Source organism: Somniosus microcephalus, chromosome 13 (genome assembly GCF_052327205.1).
Source record: "Somniosus microcephalus isolate GS21.2 chromosome 13, FLI_Smic_1.0, whole genome shotgun sequence".
Classification (NCBI taxonomy): Eukaryota; Metazoa; Chordata; class Chondrichthyes; order Squaliformes; family Somniosidae; genus Somniosus; species Somniosus microcephalus.
The window spans coordinates 35,062,363-35,087,453 of record NC_140999.1 but is presented as its reverse complement, the minus strand read 5'-3'; the positions used below and the strand labels follow the sequence as shown (position 1 = coordinate 35,087,453).

Sequence of the window (25,091 nt, the reverse complement as noted above, 5' to 3'; positions counted from 1 at the left end):
ACACAAGAAAAATAAACATTCACACTGAAAGGTCTGTTCGTGTATGAAGAAGCAAATTAAGCTCCTAACTGGAGTTCCAGTGCACAATTTCCAAACAGTTAATGGAACACCAAGGGAGATCCCTAATGAATTAAACACAACCGAATCATGAAATACTGAAACAGCTGCAACCCAAACAAGCCAATGTGAAGTCAAACATCATAATTGTGCTCCCAAGTCCAAGATGTGAACTACTACCTCCTGTTGCAGTTTGACTGCTTATATTTAGTCCCCAGTGAGGGTCAGTAACTAATGTACAAAAGTGCCAAATGTCTGTTTTAACATCCACCTGGAGTTGTGCATCTCTTTGGTGGACAATCCCTGCCCAGTCATCCTCGTGGCACATTATGCAAGGTGGACGCGATCCTTACTGGTAAATGTGCGATCAATTATATCCATACATTTGTATTTTCAGTAAATGCAATGATGCAGTGTTAGTTCCAGCTGGACAATATGCTGATTACCTGCCTTCTGTACCTCCAATTCTTCGCCCAGTTCCTCTCCCAGCAATTAAATTTCAATATTTAGAGAGTGAAGGTACTAATCGCCACACTAGATAAATGTTTTAATTTCACCTAGGTTTCAAAATGGCCTAGAGATCCAAGGAACCCTGAGCAGTTTTTACACGTAGCTTGACGCCACCATTGACTTACACTGTATGTGATGTGATGTCAAACCAAAGCAGCGTGAAACTTACACCCAAGGATTCTCATACTGCTTCTCTCTGGAGTCGAGTTGGGCTTTGACTCCAGATTTACAGTGCAACCTTAGTGTAAGTGGGAAGTAGTTTCTTTTAAGTTGTAGTGTACTTTTACCACACTGAAAACTGTCAGATGAGGAATTTGTCCCTCTTAAAAACTTATGACATTTAATTTATGTTAAGATACTGAATGCTTTCTAAACGTCTCCATGTTCAGTCTCCTTTAATAACTTCCCTTTCTTTGTCATACAGTACGGAATCACGGAAATCAGAGTTACTGGAAGCTAAAAACAGCAGTTCAGAGGAGACAGTGTAGAATCTAGGCATGCAGAGTATTTGGTGTATATCCGCAATTTGAAAAGCTACTAATTACACATTGCTTTCAAGTACTATACATGCCCTTTGGTCATTCTTTAGAAGCAGTATCAGAGTACTGGCTGCTATAGACTCACGTGGCTCTGTGTGAGTCATTGAACAAACTGATATGGAATAATCAGCGCATTCCTCCTGGCCCATAAACAGGGATGTCCGAGTAAGCAGTAATTATAGTCCTCCTTGTTCGAAGACAACTAATAATAAGGAACAATTTCCCCCCAAGTTACATATATAAATGGAACTTCTTTACATATAAAAGCAGCTTATTAAAATGGGGTCAACTCTATGTAGGAGATACACAGACCTGCCAATCAGAATGGCCGAAGAATTGCTGTGGCAGTCCAATGAACGGCACCCACCTTGTCCATTTAATGTTGACAATATTTTGCTCTGAAAGTTGCTGTAAGTGTGAGATGCAAACGGTGCAGCTCCCTCTAGAGGGCATCTGTGATCTGAGTGAACAGGACAAGCAACTGCGTATCTCCTTAACCAATTAGATTGAAGGATTGTGAAATGAACAGCAAAGTCTGAACAAGGAAGTGCAAGTTAGAATAGTGAATTCAATGTCAAATCAGGTACAGAAAAGAAAGAGTGGGAAAGAAAGATTGGATTCAGAGAGAGAAAAAGAGACAGAAAGAAAAAGAAAAAAGTTAATTAAAAAAAAATCTCCAACACTTAAAACCTGAAGGAATGAGACTACTCTTGCAATAGTTAATTTTCAGTGCAGGAGAGGTTGACTGGCAGTAATTAACACTTATCACGTTGTTAAAAGTGTACTTAGACTGAAATGGATATGCCCCAACTTTCTGTGGCGAGTTTAGTTCGTATCTACTGTGCAAGCACTGGAACCTCACGCTGCTCAATGCATTTCAATGGGGAACCAGACGAGATGCCGTTTTCACGAAGCTAATGGTGGAGCGGCGCATCCTGCACAGCAATTTTTGATTTCCGCATTTAATCGCGCATCTGTCCACGCCTGAAGTTGCTGTGTCATTTGCACATAAGAGCGACGCTATTAGCCTCACCATTATTTTGACAGCAATGCTATATATGAAAAAATTGCAACCACGTAAAACACCAGCCTCATCCTATCCATTTGCTTAAAACACTTCTGCAAATCAGCTTTACCCATTTTGTGCTTCAAGAGATTAAAACATGACTTTTGCGACTTTGAGAGAACTTTTGCTGGGTACCTGATTTGGAATCATTAAAAAAGGTTGAAAAAAAAGCATCTACCTTTTGTGAGGGTTCCTTTGAGTGCTTGAGATGAATTTAAATGACAAAGGAAGCAAATTTGCCAACCTGTCACTTTGGGGTTGAAATTCCTCTCAATGAAAAGAATACATGCTTTTCACAGTATTTAATAACCTGTTAACAACACTGCTCTCCCTGAAATTGCACATTTCAAAATTTTATGTTCTTTCAATTATAAAAAATAAACTGGCCTACTCCCATTTTTACTAGAGTTTCAAGCATATTGGCTCCGTACAACATTCTATCAGTAATTTGCTGAAGGAATGTCCAGGAAAGTACTTGTTGTTCAATGTACTCCCCTTTTCACATAAGAAAATGGCTGTTTTCCTACTGACATGGACCCCATCAATTTGGGTCTTCCTCTGTGTTAGGCCACACCTGTAACATCACCGACAGGGAGTTTTCTGGAACTGCTCAATAGGAAACAGCAGGGGCTGTGAGTTTAAAATAGCTTGAGACCCCCATCTGGAGCCAATCTTAGGGAAACCACGTTACAGGATGGGAATGCAGTGTGTAGCAAGGTTTCCCTGATATCTTATAGCTCTTGGGCCTGTTTGAAGCTTCTGCCCCTGCTAACTGTTATGGAGATGCTATAGAATAGTATCTGTCTGTGACATCACATAAGCTGGCTTGCAGGAATAGGGACCTCATTCAAGAATGCTCAAGCCAATACTACAATTTACTTTAAAAAAATCATGCATCAACTTTCTCCTGAGGCCAACATGTTTCTATACATTGGGTATATACACTAAACAATACCCCCCTAAACTTTCTTTCTCCTTTAAAAAGTCATTTTCTTCATTCCCCAATGTTCTGCATTGAGACAGAAAGATGGGGCATAAAAGAGCATACAAAATAACTTTGCATTGTACAGTTTCAGGTTACAGGAAACTTTCGATTTACCGGCACCTAAATAACCGGAAATCTCGGTTAACCGGCAAAATGCAGGAGTAGGTTCAGGTAACTTTTATTACTTGCCTTCCTCCATTTGTTGCTGTGCAAGGGTGTGGCTGCAGCTGTTGCTAAGCTACAGAGACGCTTGCAACTTGTGGCCATTGTTCTGAAGCTGTTGTTAAGCAACAGGGTTTGTTGCTTTATACGGAGCTCTCAGCTCCGTATCTTTTACTATAGCTTTCGGTTATCCGGAATTTTTGATGAACCGGCACCACGTCGGTCCCGTCCGTGCCAGATAAAAAAAAGTTTCCTGTACTATTTTCCCACAAATCCACATCATCCAGATCAATCCATCAGGCACATTTAAATTATCCAACAATTGCAGGCACTATGGGAGGAATTTTAACCCCAAAAAACAGGTGGGTTTGGATCGGGTAGGAGGTTAAAGTGTTAAAAATCTGAATCCCAACCCCAACCCGCCCACTTCCAGTTTTAAGGGAATGCCAGGCAACCAACCCACTCCCAGGAGGCGGGATGGCAATTCAAATATTATAATGATGTTGCGTGCCTCATATTGATTCATGATGTCAAATTTAACTCTGACCGTCTGGGTTTCCCAAGCCTCGGGAAACCCGCCGGCCTTTGCACTTACCTGCTGGATCCACCGTACCAGCCTCGCCAACCCCCCCCCCCCGCGATCAGACAGCCCCTCCGCAACCCGTCTGCTCTCCCCCGACCTCTGACCCCACCCTGCCCCATGCCTCTGACCCCACCCCCCCAGGCCTCCGAAAAAGTGGGAGATTAAAATTTTTTAGAAGTCATTTGATTGGAACAGATCAACCTAGATAAACCAATGAGGTTTCCCACCGTCCCCACCCATTTTAAATGTTCCTGGGAGTTTTTCCACTATAAACATTTACATAAAATGTTGACATAGGAATATTTGTGTGCATACACAAGAATTTTAGGAATATATAGTTAAGCATTTTTAGATTTCTTGCACTTGGTGAATTGTTTGCCTTTTCCTCAAAAGTCACGTTCTCTTGGAATGTAGTTAGAGACTTTTGAAAGACTAAACAGACAAATTCCAATCTCTCTCCCTTGTAAGCAAAGGACTAAGTTCCGTCAAACCATTTAATGACCGATTATATCTATACAATTTCTTCTCTTGGCTGTGTAGTGAATTTTGTCAAAAGTCAACACCACAATTTGAAATCACTGGCTTATTTAAAAGTCACATGGTGTGCTCTACAATCCTATTAGTGTTTTTCAATAAATGATTTAAAGTAGACAATGCAAGACGGATAAGTTTTATACATTCGAATACTCAAATGGTTATACATATTCTTCAATAGTAATATGCCAATGTGATTTGACAGGAAAATGTTTTAAAAGCAGGAAAGGAACTTCAGCACGCAGAATCTTTGTAATTATGGAACCATTAGTACTGGTGCTAGTTCAATGCCAATTCTGAATTTCTGCACCAACACCCAAACTTACTATATTTATTTGTGATGTATTAGGAATACATTTTGCATCCAGTGTAGCTCCACTCTGTTTCCAGCAGGAGGAATAGTTGCCCATGGTGTAGGATAGTCCAAATGCAATTCCACCTCCTTTCTACTTTGCAAAGCTCAAAATTTATCAGAAGTGTGTCAATTATTATATAAAAATATATAGTTATGCCTAGCAGTTTATAATGGCGCTCCATCAAATCAATATTTTCAGAGCAGTTAGCCTGCTGTCCTTACATAATTCTTGGAAAGAAATGTATTCACTTCTAAATACATCTGATGTACTCTAATAACAATCTGAATGGGTCCCGATCCCTCAACAGCTGCCAAACTTTAAATATCAGCACTGAAATGAATTGCAAAATACTATGGGTTTAAAATATAGCAGTAAGATTATTTACATCACGATATTGCCGAAAAATCATTTAGATTCATTGCAGGAAGAATAAAGATCACCTCCAGACAGGTTTGAAGGACATGCTAACCTAATGCTTAAAAAAGGTCTATAGTGTACCAGCTAGGTTAGTCTTTTGTTTTATAAGCAGGATATAAATAATCTACATATTTATTATGCTTTTTCATCAGCAGTGTGGATGTTCAATGAGGTTGATCACTGCAGACCAGTCTGACTAGAATGGGGCCTCATAATCCACCAAGTCCACGAGGTCAATTCTGCAAATGTGTAGGATGAAAAAAAGTTAGAACCGAACATCTGGTCTACTGCTTAGTAGACTTTTCTCAACTATGCAAACTGCCAAGTCTGGATCTGCTATTTTGAGTTGATTTATATGCATTCTTTGAGAAAACAGCAAGAAGATTAAATATAAATAACAATTAATTTTGAGCGATTATATGGTTGTCAGTTGTGCACTTTTCTTTATAACTTTTAAACTGACAATGCGTATGTATATCCCAATATAGAGCAATGTACTTTCACAATAGAACAGAGAAGCTCTACCCCCCAGTATCCTTAGCAAATTGCAGCAGTATTTAACAAGAGACCAGAATAAAAATCATTGCATCAGACTGTATAGGAAAGGCTATCAGAAACTTTATGCATGTTTAAAACTGTAATATTTTCATAGAATTGTAAAAAAGTTGATAATTTTGTTTAGCTTTTATAAATTTAAACATGATTCAAATTGAATGGTGCATGCTGCAAAATTAAACGAAAACAGTTTTGGAATGTAAAACAACATGCAATGTTGTGATAACCTGTTGTGGTAAATTATTTACAATTATATTTTGGAATGATAGTATGCTTCCTTCTTCCAACTCTTAATTAGGAGGACACAACTACAAAATTCAAGTCTCGAGCAAGGTTAGGGATTAGAAGAAAAGTCTCCAAGGACAGTGAATATGTGGAACCAACCATTAGAGATGGAAATTGAATTGGGGTCAATTGATACCTTTTAAAAAGGTGAACAATGTCTATTGAGAGTGTGAGTGAGGGCTTTGGTGAAATTTAACAACACTGCTTGATTTTTTTTTCCAGACGATAATTTAGTGTTCTCTAGAGATCAGCAGGTGATGTGGGAGAGAAGTCCTTGAGAAAATACTCATTCATGGACACTGGATAGAATGGTTTTTTAAATGGGTTGAATGGCATTTGAGCTCCAGATTTTCTTATGTAACCTACCAACTAGCAGCAACTGTCTCATTACTAGGATAACATGGACATTCACGGCAAATTGAAAAGGACACATCAGTGGCAAATGATTCACTCTTTGTTAGTACATCTAGTTTTAATTCATTCAGACTTGCTTAACTACCATGACATACAACGTTTTAATTGTTCAATAGTTTGCTCACATTTTTTAGTCTGTAAAAACAAACCAGCATTAAAAATATTACCTTGTGAATTCATTGAGTGAACTGTGTGACAGTAGAACGCTGAGGGAGCCATCATGAGGCATAAAATCCATGTTACAGTCCTCCAAACAACTTCCATAATTAAGTACACTAGGATCAGAGCAGCGAGTGTTGTGCCAAGCTAAATCACACTGTGCCAACATGTCTTCTCTCCAAACTCTATTTACGTTTGGATGCTATTCTCTAGTTTCCCAGTGGCCATTTCTGAGCACGGCTAAGTATGCTGAAAAGCAGTTGGCTTAATTCACTTAGTGTACTGGTGAGGTGATAACTTTTCCATACAATATGCAACATCAAAAGATCTTCACAGTGATGTAACTTCTGCAAGAAAGAAAATACATAAAGTCTAATAATGTTGGAGGCCTTGAAAAAGGTGCCCACTTGAAAAGGAAATTTAAGAAGCTTTTTTTGTACTAGTCATGCTGTTTACAATTGTGTGAACAGATTACACATGTTTACTTTGCAAACAGTCTGCTTGGAAGCATCTCAAGTCACATCAGATATAGTTAGACTTTATCAAAAGCAAAATACTGCGGATGCTGGAAATCTAAAATAAAAACAGAAAATGCTGCAATTACTCAGCAGGTCAGACAGATTATTGAAAGGTCATTGACCTGAAATGTTAACTCTTTCTCTCTCCACAGATGCTGCCTGACCTGCTGAGCATTTCCAGCATTTTCTGTTTTTATTAGCTAGACTTAATGTTCTGCTGTACATTTGATTTATTTTGAAGTCACAGTAATTTGTTCCCACTGTTTTATCCCAGGCGCCTAATATTACATCAATTGCATTTGCGGAGCTTCAAAGGCAATTAGTTTACTAAATATGGAGACTTTATAAAAGTAGACACCATTAACAGACAGTTAGGCCACGATTTCACCAGTGGAGGCTGGATCGCGGCGGGAGAGGTGGGTGGCAGGTCCTGGTCCCGCTCCCGGCTCCAGCCCGCTCTCTCCAAGTGACTTTACGTAGACTGGGTATGATAAGCCCGCCCTGTGCGTTTCCCGGCCAATTAAAAAGAAGCGGGTCTGATGACATCATTTGATGACACGTCATCAGCTGGTCCACATTCATTTTGACAGTTGTTCTGTTCGTGTTCTACAGCATTGAGATGCTGCAAACACTGACAAGCACTGCACAAAGGTGGACAGTTGCACCCAGGCTCTCCAATGACTCCCTTCATATCCTTATGGAGTCAGTCACAGCATGCAGGGAGGTGCTCTTCCCTTCCAGTGGGCGGAAGAGACCTCCCCAGGACACCAACACAGCCTGGTTGCACATTACACAGGAGGGCAAAAGCAGGGGTGTCATCAGGAGGACCCGACTGCAGTGTCACAAACCTTTCAATGATCTCAGTGGATCACAAAACGTTACTGCCAAGCCACACTCAACCTCATCCTGCTGTGCCACTCATCACATCCTCATCACGCTGTCTTCACTACCCTACTCCTGCACATCCTTACTCACACCAACTTACCTTGTACCTCCACCCATCCCTCTCTATCTACATTATCACTTCCCCATCTCACTAGCCACCCCTCACACACACCCTACTGCAAGCATACCAACTAACAACACACAAGGGTAGGCACTTGAGTGGTTTAGCCAATGTTCATGTGAAGTTTCTGTTAATGTGTTGTCAAACACTGAAATCTATATTTTCAACACTTCACCTTATTGGACAGATCTGTGCTCACCTTTAGAAGTGTCTTAGTGAATTCCAGTGAATGTTGAGGCATAACTCCCCCCTCCCCCACCGCCCAATTGTGAGGAGTGTGAAAGAAATGGCTTGGACATTATAAGGATGCTTTATGGTGCTGGTGTGGGGTGGTGTCGATCTGGCGCACCATGTGGCACCCAGGGTGTACAGCGTCAAGTGAAGTAAATCTGGCCATGGTGATGCCATCACTGGCCTCCCAGGCAGCAATGTTGTCGCATGCTGATGCCCTGTGCAGCATCAGGTGATTGCAGAGAAGGTTGGTGTTGTTGGTGATGTTGGTGTTGGGGCTAATCGTGGAGGGATTCAGAGGACCAAGGTGAGATTTTTTCAAGGGCACCGATGTTGCTGGAATAGATGGTAGCTGAAGTTGAGATGACAGAAGCGATCTGTCAATGGTGAGAGAGCTTGCTCCAAGGAGGTGACAGTGGATAGCGAGTTTACTCCAAACACTTCCAAACTGCATACAGCTCAAAAGTGTCTTCCAGGTCCTGAAAGCTCAAGCTTCTGATATTGGAAAGTGAACAGCTGTGAACTGGTAGCTTTCATACCACTTTTGCAGCGGTCACCTATTCACAGCAATGAGGAGACATAGAGAACCCGACCTACTTACCTGACGTGATCCTCGATGACGGGAACCTTGTAAAAAAAAGTGGTAAAATAGAAATAGATGGCAAAATTGTAGTTAACAAGCATTTAACTATCTTAAATGCCTTCACCGCCGCTTGGTGTCGGGTCTGTTCTGAAAACGCAGACCCGACACTTTGGAAACTTACATAGAGGCGGGTTCAGAGCGGGTTCCCAACCTGCTGTCAATCATTTCGATTTTGACAGCGGACCCGCCTCCAAACCTGCGCTCTGAGTGCTGGCAAAATTCAGCCCTTAATTCCTCACCCAGAGTTCAAAGTTTTATTCCATCTAAATTAATTTAAAAGGCTGCAATTTTCCTGGTGTTAATACTAAATAGTGCATTTACTGGCTTTTTATTATAAAGGTGGGAATATTGACAGTTTTTGGACAATGAAATATATTTTTTCTACACTGCATTGAACAGCAAGTGATCCTATATTGGAGTATTGTACAAGTTGCCCCAGAGCGGAGCACATCTAGCACAAAACTAGAAAAATTGGGCTACTTGCCTCTATTCTTACATATTTATACTAGCTGGAGTGCCCGGCGGTGCCGAAGGTTTTTTGAGGGAATGTTGTTGTTGGAAGAGAGAGAGAGAGACTGGGGGGAGAAGAGAGAGACGGGGGGGGGGAAAGAGAGAGAGAGAGACTGCTGGATTTAGTTTGGGATTAGCCTGGAGAAAGAGGGGGGGAAGGAGCGCCTCAGGCCTGGCCCGATCGACCCCTGCGAAGGAAGGAAGGAAGGAAGGCGAGCTCTCCCTCCCTGTCCCACCCCCTCACTCTTCCCTCCCTCCCCTCCCTGCCCCTCTCCTCACTCTCCCTCCCCCTCATCACCCTCTCTCCCCCTCTCCCTCCCTCCTCTCCCTCCCCTCTCCTCTACCTTCCTCCTCCCTCTCCCTCCCTCCTCTCCCTCTCCTTCCCTCCCCCCTCGCTCTCCTCTCCCTCCCTCTCCCCTCCCTCTCTCTCCCTCTCCTCTTGCTCCCTCTCCTCCCCCCCTCCTCTCCCTCCCTCTCCTCTCCTCTCCCTCCTCTCCTCTCCCCCTCCTCTCCTCCCTCTCCTCTCCTCTCCCTCCCTCTCCTCTCCCTCCCCTCTCCTCACTCCCTCCCCCTCCTCTCCCCTCCCTCCCTCCTCTCCCCCCTCCCTCCTCTCCCTCCCCCCCTCCTCTCCCTCCCCCCCTCTCCTCTCCCTCCACCTCTGCGGATCAGCACCTCAGGGCCGGCCAGTGCGCGGCCTAGCACGTGAGGCCCGGCCGGACTCACCTTAGCTCTCGCCCTCTCTCCCCCTCTCCTCTCCCTCCCTCTCTCCTCTCCTCCCTCCCCCCCTCCTCTCTCCCTCCTCTCCCTCCCTCCCCCCCTCCTCTCTCCTTTCCCTCCCTCTCCTCTCCCTCCTCTCTCTCCTCTCCTCTCCCTCCCCCTCTCCCTCTCCCCCTCCCCTCTCCCTCCCCCCTCTCCTCTCCCTCCCCCCCTCTCCTCTCCCTCCCACCCCCCTCCTCTCCCTCCCACCCCCCTCCTCCTCTCCCTCCCTCCCCCCCCTCTCCTCTCCCTCCCCCTCCGCGGATCAGCGCCTCAGGGCCGGCCGGTGCGCAGCCTAGCGTGTGAGGCCCGGCCGGACTCACCTTAGCTCAGGTCGCGCTCCGGGCTGACAGTGACGCGCGCGCTGACTCCCGCCCCGCCAGCCTTTACTAAGATGGCGGCGATGGCTACGCTCAGCTCAGTCATGCGCCGCCAGCCTTTACCAAGATGGCGGCGATCGCGGGGCGGGACGGGCGGTGCCTAGCTCGGGCGTGGCTGGCTAGGAGAGGCCGAGGCTTTGAGGCCTGCAGGTGGGGTAAGCCTCCAAGGTTGCGGCGCCTGGCGGAGGTAGCGAGTCAAGAGGGAAAAAAAGAGGGTGAAAGGTAGGAAAATTAATCAGCTTAGAAAAAATATTTACAAATTAATTTACTTTTTTTTAAAAAACAATTTCCCCTCCACACACAAAGTGGGAAAAATAAACACACAGAAAGTGGGAAAAATAAATCGTTAGGAATCAAGATGGCGGCCACTCACCTCAGCTCAGAAGGATTAGGCCCGCCCACACATGCAATGAAACGCCCCCCGTGATGCACCGATTGGTCAACCATCAGGTTAATCCCCTGTACGATTGGTCAACCATCACGTCACTCAAAGCTAATGAGCGGAATGTTGCCGTTTTTTGAACCTTTTTTGTATACTGTCGGAACAATTTTTGTCTGACCAAAAAGTAAATATGCCTATTAGAGTCCCCTAATGATAAGCTTTCTTTTGATATAACATATGTGTAGGTACGCTCTATAACTTTTGATTGTATAGCCGGACAGACAGACAGAAAGACGGAAAGACAAACAGACAGACAGAAAGACAGAAAGACGGAAGTCTTTCACAATCCTCGTCACAATTTGCCATATCCCCCAGTTTGGTGGATTCATTAAATTTCAATATTGCCCTCCCAATTCCAAAAATCAGATCATTTATGTATATAAGTGAACAAAAGCCCACTCAAAACAGATCCCTATGGAACATTACTCACATGTTCTTTCACTCCAAGAAACTTCTTTTTACCCATACCCTTGCCTTTCTCCCCTCCAACCATCCTCCTAACCATGTGGTCCCTCACATTCCCCTTTCATGTGCCACTATCTTTGCCCCAAGTCTCTTTGGTGATAACTTATTAAATATTTTTTTGAAAGTCTATAGAAACAACATCCACTGCCTTCCCTTTATCTATCCTCTCACTTATTTCTTCTCGAAGTTTGGTCGAGCATGACTGTCTTGATTAGTTTATTTCGCCAAGTGCTTAGTAATTTTATACCCCATATTATAGGCTTAAATAACTTAACAACTGAAATATGATTTCCTCATCTTATCCTTCTTGTTTTATTTGAAGGGTATCATATTTGCCACCCTCCAGTCCTCTAATATCATTTCCTTTTCATAGCCTTTACTTTTTTTCTAGCTTCCAACATGACCTTTAAAAGTAAACAATCAGACCCCAGTGATTTATCTACCTTACGTTTCAGTACTTCTTTAGTTTGGACAAATTAGAGTTTATGGAGGGAGAAGGATGGACCAGCAAGTCAGGCAATGGAATAGTCAAGTGCGGAAGTAGCAAAAGCATGTAAAAAGTTTCAGCAGCAGAGTGGCTGAGGTAGAGTCAGGCAATGTTGCCGAGGTGGAAGAGAGTGGGCTTAGTGATAGATAGGATGTGAGGTTTAAAGCTCAGCTTGGGTTTGACCAATACCCTAAGATTTCAAAGAGTCTGATTCAACCTGAAAGAAAGAGTTGTAGAGTGGTATAAAGGTTTTGGTGGGGGCCAAAGACAACGGCTTCAGTCTTCAGTGTTGAGCTCCAGGAAGCTATGACTATTCCAGGATTTGATGTCAGACAAACAGTTTGGCAGCACACACACAGCTGAGGGAAGTGTGATAAATGTCAAAAATTTGTTACAATACTTGAGCAAAGTGATTCATTAACTAGTTCAAGAAGTCAGTTTTACGAACCACATCTTGGGTGCACTGGTAACTGCTGTAAGAGAGAAATTGGGGCAAATCTTTGGTGGAAGTCTACTCCTGATAAGCAAAGTAATTTCTTAACAATAAAATTCGGGAATTATCCAATAATTTGAATTAAATATAAGTAACAGCACAGTGGAACTTAGTGCTGAAAAAAAAGGAATCATCAGATAATTTGAATTAAGTGCCTTTTGAAATAAAAGTAGAATGTATGCATGCCACGATGGCAAAAAGAATGTGGTGCAGAAGAAAATTTCATGGATCAAACCACCATCTTAATCCATACTGCTCTTTTGTACAGGAAACTTTGGTTTATCCAGAGGTTGTATGTCCGGAATACTCGATCTAACGGCAAAAATCAGGAGCCGTTTTCTATAAGTTTCTTTAGTTCTCGTTCTATTTTTTTCAACAGTCAGGCACTGCAAGGTCTGTAGCTAAAGCAACAGCTTCAGCTAGAGACGCTTGCAGCTGCAGCCGACTCTTTAGAAGCTGTTGCTAAGCAACAGTGTTTGTTGTCAGATACGGAGATGAAAACCTCCGTATGCTTCAACATTAACTTTGTATGTCCGGCAGTTTTGATAGATCGGCAACACGCTGGTCCCGTCGGTGCCGGATATCTCAAAGTTTCCTGTATAAAGGCTAATATGCAGAGATGACAGTGTGGAATAATGATGAACCCCCTCCAGAAATGAAACAGCTTTCGTTAACCGGCTATGGTAGATGTGTTCAACAAGATGTGGGCCTGCTAAGTTGTGGAGAAGACTGCAGAACTGTGGTATGTAATGTATTGTTAGATATGCAATGATTTGCACTGTATGTTACATTAACTCACTGCAGCGCCAACTGGGAGCTGAACTAGTGCACACACACACTGTACAAAAGTAACTAATGAGTCAACGATTTAGACTTCAATGTAGGGGCCATGATTAAGAAGTTTGCAGATGATACAAAAATTGGCCGTGTGGTTGATAGTGAGGAGGAATGCTGTAGACTGCAGGAAGCTATCAATGGACTGGTCAGGTGGGCAGAAAATTGGCAAATTGAATTCAATCCGGAGGAGTGTGAGGTAATGCACTTGGGGAGGGCTAACAAGGCAAGGGAATACACAATAAATGGTAGGATACTGAGAAGTGTAGAGGAACAGAGAGACCTTGGAGTGCATGTCCACAGATCCCTGAAGGTAGCAGGACAGGTAGATAAGGTGGTTAAGAAGGCATACGGGATACTTTCCTTTATTAGCCGAGGCATAGAAAATAAGAGCAGGGAGGTTATGCTTTTACTAGCTAGGCCACAGCTAGAGTACTGCGTACAGTCCTGGTCACCACATAACAGGAAAGATGTGATTGCACTAGAGAGGGTGCAGAGGAGATTTACGAGGATGTTGCCAGGACTGGAGAATTTTAGCTATGAGGAAAGATTGGATCGGCTGGGGTTGTTTTCTTTGGAACAGATGGGGCTGAGGGGAGACTTGATACAGGTGTATAAAATTATGAGGGCCCTAGATAGAGTGGATAGAAAGGACCTATTTCCCTTAGCAGAGAGGTCAATAACCAGGGGGCATAGATTTAAACTAATTGGTAAAAGGATTCGAGGGGAGTTGAGGAGAACTTTTTTTCACCCAGAGGGTGGTGGGGGTCTGGAACTCACTGCCTGAAAGGGTGGTAGAGGCAGAAACCTTCATCACATTTAAAAAGTACTTGGATAGGCACCTGAAGTGCCGTAATCCAGAAGGCTTCGGACCAAGAGCTGGAAAGTGGGATTAGGCTGGATTGCTCTTTTTCAGCCAGCACAGACATGATGGGCCAAATGGCCTCCTTCTGTGCTGTAAATTTCTATGAATTCTAAAAGTCATAGAGCACTGGTGAGGAAGAATTAACAATGGTGGTTAATGAAGGGCCAGTTGATACAGACTGAACATTAAGGCCGCAATTTCTTCAACCGTGGCAACTCCGGTGCGGCTGGAGTCGGTGGCGACTACAAACCCAGCTCCTGTCTTCATTCTGCCTCCTCCAAGTGATTTTGCCCTGATTGGGCTGGTTAAGCCCAACCTGCGAGGTTCCCGGTCAATTAAAAGGAAGCGGCTCTGATGACGTCATCTGATGACACGTCATCAGCTGGTTTCCTTAAAGGGGCCATGTCCACATTCATTTTGACAGTTGTGCTGTCAGTGTTCTACAGCATTGAGGTGCTGCAAACACTGCACAAAGGTGCATGGCTGCACCCAAGCTCTCCCATGACTCCCTCCATATTCTTAGAGGGAGTCACAGCACGCAGGGAGGTTCTCTTCCCTTCCAATGGGCGGAAGAGACCTCCCCAGGACACCAACGCAGCCCGGTTACACATTGCACAGGTGGACACCAGCAGGAGGACCAGGCTGCAGTGGCGCAAACCTTTCAATGATCTCAGTAAATCATGAAACGTTAGTACAAAGCCACACTCAATCCCATCCTGCTGTGCCACTCATCACAGCCCCATCACTCTGCCTTCCCTACCCTACTCCTGCACATCCTTACTCACACCAACTTACCTTGCACCTCCACCCATCCCTATCTACGTTATCACTTCCCCATCTCACTAGCCATCCCTCACACTCACCCTCATCCTTGTCCAATCATTCAAATTAACAACAGACAAGGGTAGGCACTTGTGTGCTTTAGCCAATGTTCATGTAAAGTGTCTGTTAATGTGTTGTCAAGTATTGAAATCTTTATTTTCGACACTTCGTGGACAGATTTGTATGCACCTTTGGAACTGTCTTAGTGAGTTGCAGTGAATGGGGAGATATAACTCCCGCCCCCACCCCACAATGGCGATGAGTGTGAAAGGAATAAGAAATAGGAGCAGGAATAGGCCACTTGGCCCCCCGAGCCTGCTCCGCCATTCAATAAGATCATGGTTGATCTTGGGCTTAAAGCCACTTCCCAGCCCGCTCCCCATAACCCTTCACTCCCTTATCTTGCAAAAATTTGTCTATCTCCACTTTAAATGTATTTAATGACTCAGCCTCCACAGCTCTCTGGGGCAGAGAATTCCACAAATTTATGACCCTCTGAGAGAAGTAGTTCCTCCTCATCTCACCCTTTATTCTGAGACTGTGTCCCCGAGTTCTAGATTTCCCCATGAGGGGAAACATCTTCTCTGCATCTACCCTGTCGAGCCCCCTCAGTATCTTATATGTTTCGATACGATCACCTCTCATTCTTCTAAATTCCATTGAGTACAGGCCCAGTCTGCTCAACCTTTCCTCATAAGTCAAACCCCTCAACTCTGGAATTAACCTAGTGAATCGTCTCTGAACTGCCTCCAATGCAAGTATATCCCTCCTTAAATAAGGAAACCAAAACTGTACGCAGTACTCAAGGTGTGGTCTCACTAATACCTTGCACAGTTGTAGAAGGACTTCCCTGCTTTTATACTCCAACCCCCTTGAAATAAAGGCCAACGTTCCATTTGCCTTTTTGATTACTTGCTGTACCTGCATGCTAACTTTTTGTGTTTCATGCACAAAGACCCCAGGTCCCTCTGAACTGCAGCATTTTGACTTGGACATTGTAGGGATGCTTTACGGTGCTGGTGTGGGGTGGTGCCAGCCTGGTGCATCATGTGGCAGCCAGGGTGTACAACGTCAAGTGAAGTAAATCTGGCCATGGTGAGGCCATCACTGTGGTCGGGTGCTGATGGCCCGGTGTCCTGTGCAGCATCAGTTGATTGCGGAGAAGGTTGTTGTTGGTGATGTTGGTGTGGGGGCTGATCGTGGTGGGATTCAGAGGACCAAGGTGAGATTTTTCCAATGGCACCGATACTGCTGGAATAGATGGCAGCTGAAGTTGAAATGACAGAAGTGATTTGTCAATGGTGAGAGAGGTTGATCCAAGGAGGTGACAGTGGATAGAGAGTTTACTCCAAACACTTCCAAACTGCATACAGTTCAAAAGTGTTTTCCAAATCCTGAAGGCTCAAGCTTCTGACATTGGAAAGTGAATGGCTGTGAAATGGTAGCTTTTATACCACTTTTGCAGCCGTCACCAACATTGCACAGGAGGACACAAGCAGGGATGTCGTCAGGAAGACCAGGCTGCAGTGGCGCAAACCTTTCAATGATCTCAGCAGATCATGAAATGTTACTGCAAAACCACACTGAACTTTATCCTGCTGTGCCACTCATCACATCCCCATCACTCTGTCTTCTCTACCCTACTCCTGCACATCCTTACTCACACCAACTTACCTTGCACCTCCACCCATTCCTCTCTATCTACATTATCACATCCCCATCTCACTAGCCACCCCTCACACTCACCCTCATCCTATCCCAATCATACCAACTAACACACAAGGGGTAGGCACTTGGGTATTTTATGCAATGTTCAAGTAAAGGTTCTGTTAATGTGGTGTCAAACATTGAAACCTTTATTTTCAAAACTTTGTGTTCTTAGACAGATCTGTGGAAGTGGCTTAGTGAATTGCAGTGAATGCGGAGACATAATGGTACCCCCCGCATGCCCGGTGTCCTGTGCAGCATCCGTTGATTGCGGAGAAGGTTGGTGTTGTTGTTGGTGCTGCTGGTGTGCTTGGTGCTGCTGGTGTTGGGGCTGATTGTGGTGGGATTCTGAGGACCAAGGTGAGATTTTTTCAAGGGCACCGATACTGATGTAAGAGATAGCAGGTGAACTTGAGATGACAGAAGCGATTGGTCAATGGTGAGAAAGGTTATTCCAATGAGGTGACACTGGATAGAGAGTTTACTTCAAACACTTGCAACCTGCATAAAGCTCTATCTGTCTTCCAAATCCAGTAAGCAACAGCTTCTGAGCTTGGAAAGTGAACAGCTGTGAGATGGGAGCTTTTATAGCACATTTGCAGCTGTCAAGTAATGAGATGATCCCATGGTCATACAACTCCCGACCTGCTTACCTGACGTAATCCCCGAGCAGATTGGACCCCGTGGGCGACCTCGTAAAATGTAAAGGTGAGCTCAAAATATTTCTTAATGAGCTGTTAACAAGGTCATAATGACCTTAATTGCCTCCTCACCGCTGCGTGTCGGGTCTGTTCAATGCCGACAGACCCGACACCTGGGAAAGGTGTGTGGTGGCGGGGTTCCAACCCGGTCAAAAAAAAACTTTTTCCCACCCGACCCGCCTGAAAAATTCCCCAAGATTGTATTGAGGTGTCATTTGTCTTCCTGTGCACTACAAAGGGTGATGGTCTGGGTAATGTAGAAAAGCTTAACACCCAGATGTGTGTTGCCCTCACCATGAGTGATACCAATAACTTGTCTACATTGTAGTCTACCATTGAGCATGGCACTATCCCTAGTAGCATCTATAGTGGGGACCTCAGCTAAGCAGGATATAGGTACAGTAGCATAATCTCTCATGAATGCTCTAACTGCTATGGAAGCTATGGAGTATAAACTCCAAGATGAAATTATGGTCATTTTCAACTGACTTGGGGAATGGTTACTAGCAACTATGAAGGAGAAATGCTGAAACTAACAATTGCCCACGGTTCCACGATCACACAGCTTAGTGGGCCTCAGGGCCAGATGTCCTCCAGCAGTGATCATGCATGGCCTGCCATAAGTGCAGCTAAGTAGAACTCATGTCAGCAGCAGTTTGGTTCCAACATGTAGCTCTGTACTTGCACCGACAAGGACTATAGCATAACAGACACCTGACACGCATGTTAAGGTTAGTTACAAATACGGCGCTTTCTATGTCCCATGCAGCTCTCCAGCCACCGACTAGTACTACTACTTCAACTGGGGTGTATTTTGTAGACAGCACATGCACAACATGTACAAAACAATCACAACACACAAGAGGCAAACACACAAGAAAAGCTTATAAACCCAGGTGGGCAGAGGAAACGCTTCAAGGACACCCTCAAAGCCTCCTTGAAAAAGTGTAACATCCCCACCGATACCTGGGAATCCCTGGCCCAAGACCGCACAAAGTGGAGGAGAAGCATCCGGGAAGGCGCTGAACACCTCGAGTCTCTTCGCCGGGAGCAAGCGGAAGCCAAGCGCAGGCAGCGCAAGTCAACCCAAGCACCCCACCCACCAGCCCTTCAACCACCGTCTGCCCCACCTGTGACAGAGACTGTAGGTCCCGCATTGGACTCATCAGTCACCTGCGAACTCATTTTGAATGTGTAAGCAAGTCATCCTTGGTTCTGAGGGACTGCCTAAGAGAAGATTCAGTTGTGCAGCAGTGGGGGGGGGGGTTCTATGATTCTTTCATTGTACAGAAAAGAAAGCACCCCTTGTCCATTAGACAAAGATGACTCCTGCATTATCCCGCTGTTGTTGCCTGGAACAGTCCCGAGACGTTAAAGCTGAGGGAAGAGGTGACCTTCATTGGCACAACATTGCAGATTGCTGACCGTACCTGCAGTTCTTTGTTGACTAAGTGGCACACCTCAGTCATAGTCTCCCTGGTAAGGCGGAGCCTTAGCCCCAGGCCCTGCTCTCTGACACTGTTGTGGTAGAGCTGCTTAGGCTAATATCTGCTGCAAGACTTATATCCCCTGCGTTCCCAGGTCATTGTCTCCTTCTACCCCACTGTGATATAACTGCGAAGGCCACTGACAAAAAAAAACTTCTGTATACTGTTCACTTATGTTACTGCTATACTAGTACTATGAAATATATTCCCTTGTTGAACTCATTAATTACAGCTCTGATCTGGAGTGAAATATTTTTTGATTTGGCTGCAGTTTCCAGAATGCTGTTTAAGTTCATAATTCTTGGCCCTACTGGACAAAAATCAGCTTTGCCTCTCACTTTTTTTGCTAATATTCATTAGTCCATTTTTGGAGGAGTAGGAAGTCCCAGAGCAGCACCAAACATGGAGAAACAGTGCATTAGAGTGTTTTTCCAACATTACATGCCATTTTACTCGGTTTTCTTTTGATAAAATTGACAAATTATAGCCCATGATATTTTAAGCTGAAGTTAATTACATCTGGGGAAAGCTGATTATCTTGCATTTACAGGAGATAGGGAAAACAGAGGAGGACTTTTGCATAGACATAAAATAATTTTTCCATCCAAGGAACCTGGCACATAGAAATATTTCATAGAAATCAAATACTCCACAATTAAATTTAAACTATGTGCCATATACAACAATCTAAACACACTTCAATACTGACAATTTTAAAACTGGAGTTGCGAAGTAGGAATTAATCTCAGTTGATAATTATGCAATTAAAAGGAAAATCTTTACAGGGGTAATGATCTGAACACAGATTAAGAGTCATTTAATTTGGCCCAAGCTGATTGAATGTCCCTTTTCCAGGTGAAATTGTGGACATACTGTAGCTGTAGTGTATTCAGTCTTGGCTGCGTTTTGAAGACTGACACCTTGAATAACCTTTTGTTATGAGCATTTTGCCACAAGGTCAGAAGCATACACCCCACCAGACATCTCCTTTCCAGAACTGCTGGTAACTGTTACAGGCAGTTAAAGATGAACTTGTCATTACTCATGTATCTCAGCTGCATAAAAACAAGCTTTTTAAAAAAAAATCTAGTCAAGCATATTCCTGAATTATATTTAGAAATCATGTTTATATAACTAAAAAGAAATAGCAGGCACTGAAAAAAAAACCTGAAGCAAAATTATCATAATGGTAAATAACTTGGAACAACACATTTACAGACAAAACTGTGTTAAGTCCCAGCTGGTGGCTGGCAGCCAGCTGTATCTGAAGGTAATGGGGAGCAGATGGAGAAATAATTTGTCTGAAAAGGCAAGTTCCAAGAGGCCTCCTAGAGAATGAAGTGGAAATTGAGCATTTTTTAAAGTATTTTTATAGAGATGTGCAGTGATTTTTCAAATATAATAATTTGCTTTAACATTCACTCTGGAATACATGCCCGCACCATTATGCTATAAAACTCAGCTAATGGGCATTTTAGATTTATTTGTGGAACCTGTCCTGTAAAATGCATTTTGTCTTTGTCCTTTTACATTTATTAGAACTGTATGTATATCTGTAAGTATTAGAGAAAAAAAATTTTAATACTTGAAATGCTGCTACTTCTCAATGCTGCTACTTCTCAATAAATCACATCAACGTGCAGATTAAATTTCAAACTGAGATTTGTAAATCTCTACTATTTTCAGTTCACATAGAAGACATTACTCCCCAGCACAATATGTCAACAGCAAGATTGTATGATTAGCACCTTAGCAAGATTTCGGTAGTAGTTTCATGTTTTATATATATCTATAATAAAAAAATACTCTTCGACCTATTCCCAGACAGGAGTATGAAATGTTTGGCACAAGTTAAACGTGACCCAGACTACTTGGCTTTCTGCCACTGAAGTGCTTGCCGGTTGCCTGAACGCATTTGCAGAATTACAAACAAAAAGTGAATACGGGTCTATCTAGGGTTTTTTTTGCTTTTTCTCAACAGCTAACGAGCTGCGATTGACTTTGAGAATTCATGAAAAGAACTATTGTACAATGCTGGCCATAAATTTAATAGGTACAATCAGGAGGAACATGCAAATCTCCATTATTAAAGGCACCTGTATTCTTATTTTGAAAGAGAAGCGTGGCACGGTTTTTTAATTCTCTAAACAAATGACAGCAACGCATCTTCACAGATATAATGCAACGAAACTATCGAAATAATCACAGGCTAAATTTTTTTTAAAATACGAACAATTAGCAACTGTGGCGACGTCGACTTCGCCCAAATAGTGAATTAACTGCAATACAGTATATGAAAAAGGTATAAGCTGACAGTGATATTCTGACATGAATAAATGTGAGAGATTTAATTGGAGAGCACGACATACTCCACCTTTTGGCGTCTCTTGTTTCTTCCAGTCCAAGTATTCTTTGAAGCTTCTCTTCAGGTTTTTCCAGTTGCAGTGGCTTGATCTGGTCTCACTGGTAGCTCACACTGAGGGTTTGCTCAGAGACTTCCATGGAACACGCAGTTGAGGAAGTCAGCAGCAGTGACGGGGTCCGCCGCGTACTGTGGAAATGGTTCTTTCACATCCTTAATCCCTCACAACTTTCTTTAAATAAACCACATTTAGAAAGCGCACGTACGACGTAATGACGCCACGAGAGAACACTAAAATGCTTCAGAGGCGCATTCAGTGCCCCATTTGTATTTGACCAATCCATATTTTACCAATAACTTCAACAAAAGGTTTTTTTTTGGACCCTAACTTATTTCACTGAGGATAGCTTACAAAGAGTAGTGAACATTTATCCCTCAATCAACATTTAAAACAGTTTATCTGGTCATTATCACATTGCTGTTTGTGGGAGCTTGCTATGTGCAAATTGGCTGCCGCGTTTCCTACATTTCAACAGTGACTACACTTCAAAAGTACTGCATTGGCTGTAAAGCGCTTTGGGACGTCCGGTGGTCGTGAAAGGCGCTATATAGATGCAAGTCTTTCTAGTTATTTAGTGGGCCATAATGTCTGATAGTACTTTCGAAGTGTAGTCACTGTTGTAATGTGGCAGCCAATTTGCGCACAGCAAGATCCCACAAACAGCAATGAGATAATGACCAGATAATCTGTTTTAGTTATGTTGGTTAAGGGAAAAATATTGGCTAGGACACTCCCGTGCACTTTTTCAAAATAGTACTATGGGATTTTTTACATCCACCTGAGAGGACAGATGGGGTCGATGTATGATGCTGCTGGCAATCTGCACTTTCCAGTCCAGTGAAGGCTGTATCAGGGGTTTTACAATGTTCATACTTTTGATACGTAGCATATTGAATGAAGAATGATACATTAGGAAAAACTTTCTGGTTTACTTATGACTTGGTTTAATTCACTTTATGCAATTCTGTTGTAAACAAATCTTTAGCAAGATCTATGTTTAATATATTATAATTGGGAGACATACTCCATTAAAATAAATCATATAAAGATTGCCTATAGAAATTGCAATGTTAAAATCTCCAAACTTATTTGTTACATTTCCCTGTGGTGCCTGTAGGTGGTGACCTAATAGGATTGCCAATATTAATCTGATCAATGACCTATAATGACTCCCTGTAACACCGTCACATGGTACTACAGTATCTTTTCCGTACAAATCACTCAAAATTTTTCCTCGGCCATTTTCTCAGTAACACACGGCGCTGTAAGAATAGCTGATGTGTCCCTACGGGGGGTAAGCATTCCATTGTACTTGTACTAGTACTAGTTACATATGGCAAATAAAATTGAATTGAATTGAATTGAAATTACTAATCTCCAAAATAAGGTTTCAAACAAAATTTGAAATTTGCATCTTTCACAATAGCACAATTTAAGCATATTAATTGAATTGCCTTTTGTGTCATTCAATGCCTTCATTAACATTTTTACTTGACAATCTCAGCCAGACCCAAAAGCCTGGACTCTAATGGGATTTTCTTTGTCCTAGAATAGTAGAAGAGAGTTTCTGTACATTTTGAGCATTTGCCATTTGCAGAATTTCCCAGCACGCATCAGTAAGTTTCTGAGTTGAGAACTTGAGAGTTTCTATACTTTTTCCAAAAAAAAACAAACTGGAGCTTTAATTTTTATTTGATTCTCACTATTCAAATATTAACAACTGCACACCTTTTCTATTGTGAAGTGCTCACTTAGACAATGTCTGTGCTTAACAGTACATGTGGTTTCTTTGTTGGAAAAGAGCTCTGTTCACGATCTCAGGACGTCCCAAAGCACTTTACAGCTAATAGTGTACTTTTGAAGTGTCGTCACTGTTGTAATATCTGAAATGCGGTAGCCAATTTGCGCACAGCACGGTTCCATAAACAGCAATGTGATGATGACCAGATAAGCTGTTTTTAGTGATATTGGTTAAAGGATAAATATTGGCCAGGACACCAAGGAGAACTATCCTGCTCTTCTTCAAAATAGTGCCATGTATCTTCCACGTCCACTTGAGAGAGAAGACTGGGCCTCGGTGTGACATCTCATCTGAAACATGGTGCTTCTGACAGTGCAGCAAACCCTCAGTATTGCACTGAAGTGTCAACCTAGATTTTCTGCTCAAGTCTCTGGAGTAGGACTTGAACCCACAACCTTCTGACTCAGAGGCACGAGTGCTACCAACTGAGCCATGGCTGACACAAAACAAGACAAGATTGTTTATCAAGAATATATTTTATTTTCTCACTAAAAAAGATTGAAGGGGATCTCAGCTTGTTTCTCCATATAATTTAAACCCAACTGAAATATAAATTTGAATTATTGTGTCCCTGATCGTCTGTTGTCCTGCAGATAATCTGTGCTTTATTTTGGTTGCAAATTCAATTTTAAAAAACTTTATATTATGAGTCAACTTTGGGGCGGTTCCGAGGGACTGCCGAAGAAGAAGAAGAAGAAGTAATGGTATTTTAATTAAATATAAATACTGAGAATCTGTAAATAATGAACCGTTGAGCATTTTATGAGGTCTCTTTTATTCTTTTATTAAATTTATATTTATTAAACTCAACAAAATCTCTGATTGTTCACTAAATGCTATAAGAAAGGAACATATAAGACAAGAACAATCAAGGGATCAGATCAAAGCTCAGCATCCTGCGACGTCCAGTTGTGAATGGTGGTGGACCATTAAACTACTAATGGGAGGAGGAGGCTGTAGTGTATGTGCCTTTAAGACAGAACTACTTTTACAGCTCCTGTATACTGTAGTACCGGCAGTGACCACACCTGTATATAAGCTTTGCGCATGCCTCTGTACCCCCAGGCTTGAGACTACCCTCCTCCAGTAAATACCTGTTTATTGTTAAGTTACAGCATCCGTGTGGTTATTGAATAACAGCATACCCTCAGAATCACGGATCTAACAGTGGCGACGAGTGTCGATTCGAATCTACCTGCAACAAAAAAAAAGTCGAGGCCAGGAACACGGGCGTCGACCACGAGCAACTGCCCAGTCATCAGGCAGAGAGTGAACATCGCAGGGGAGGCTGTGGAGAGCCGGGCTTGGTTCCCCAGCCACGACGATCAGCAAGAGACTGATGACAGGTCCAGCGCAGACCCTTCCCGGGCAGCGGCAGCTGGAGCCGACCGATGGCGGAGAGAAAGCCGAGCAGCGTCGACGGGGTAAGACAGAGGGTGAAGCGCACAGGGCGCAGCCGGGGGTTGAAAACCGAGCGGCGTCGAGAAAAAAAAACGAAAAAAAAAAAACGGAGAGAGAGAGGGTAAAGCAACAGCCGGGTTCAAGACGGAGTGGCGGCGAAAAAAAATAAATAAAATAAAATAAAAAGAAGAACGCGCAGAGCACAGCCAGGGCTCACGGGATGAACAGGGTCCACGGGGGGAAGAAGGGAGAGCGCGGGAGACGCCATTGAGCCGCGGAGAAGAAGGAAGAGCGCGGGAGACGCCATTTTTAGAAGCCGCAGCGGAGAAGAAGGGCGAGCGCGGGAAGGAAGGAAAGCGCGGGAGATGCCATTTTGTGCCAGCGGAGAAGGGGAAGCGCGGGAGATGCCATTTTTGACAGTTAAATCACACCCAGGGATGCCGAAGAGTGGCAGTATCTCTACGTTCGACAATGAAGTCGAAGATTGGGCGACATAT

The 25,091-nt window shown here is 43.3% G+C and overlaps 1 protein-coding gene across 1 annotated transcript in view; it reads right to left on the bottom strand.

Annotated features, from left to right (window-relative positions):
- Nucleotides 1-21,565, bottom strand: part of adamts10 (ADAM metallopeptidase with thrombospondin type 1 motif, 10) — a 233,009-nt gene extending 211,444 nt beyond the window's left edge. Inside the window, exons 1-2 of the mRNA XM_086004738.1 lie at nt 21,344-21,565; nt 6,631-6,969 (exon numbers count right to left, since the gene is read on the bottom strand). Coding sequence (XP_085860864.1) covers nt 6,631-6,727 — 97 coding nt within the window. The 5' untranslated portion in view covers nt 6,728-6,969; nt 21,344-21,565. The remainder of the gene's footprint in view (nt 1-6,630; nt 6,970-21,343) is intronic.
- Between the last annotated feature and the right edge of the window lie 3,526 nt (nt 21,566-25,091).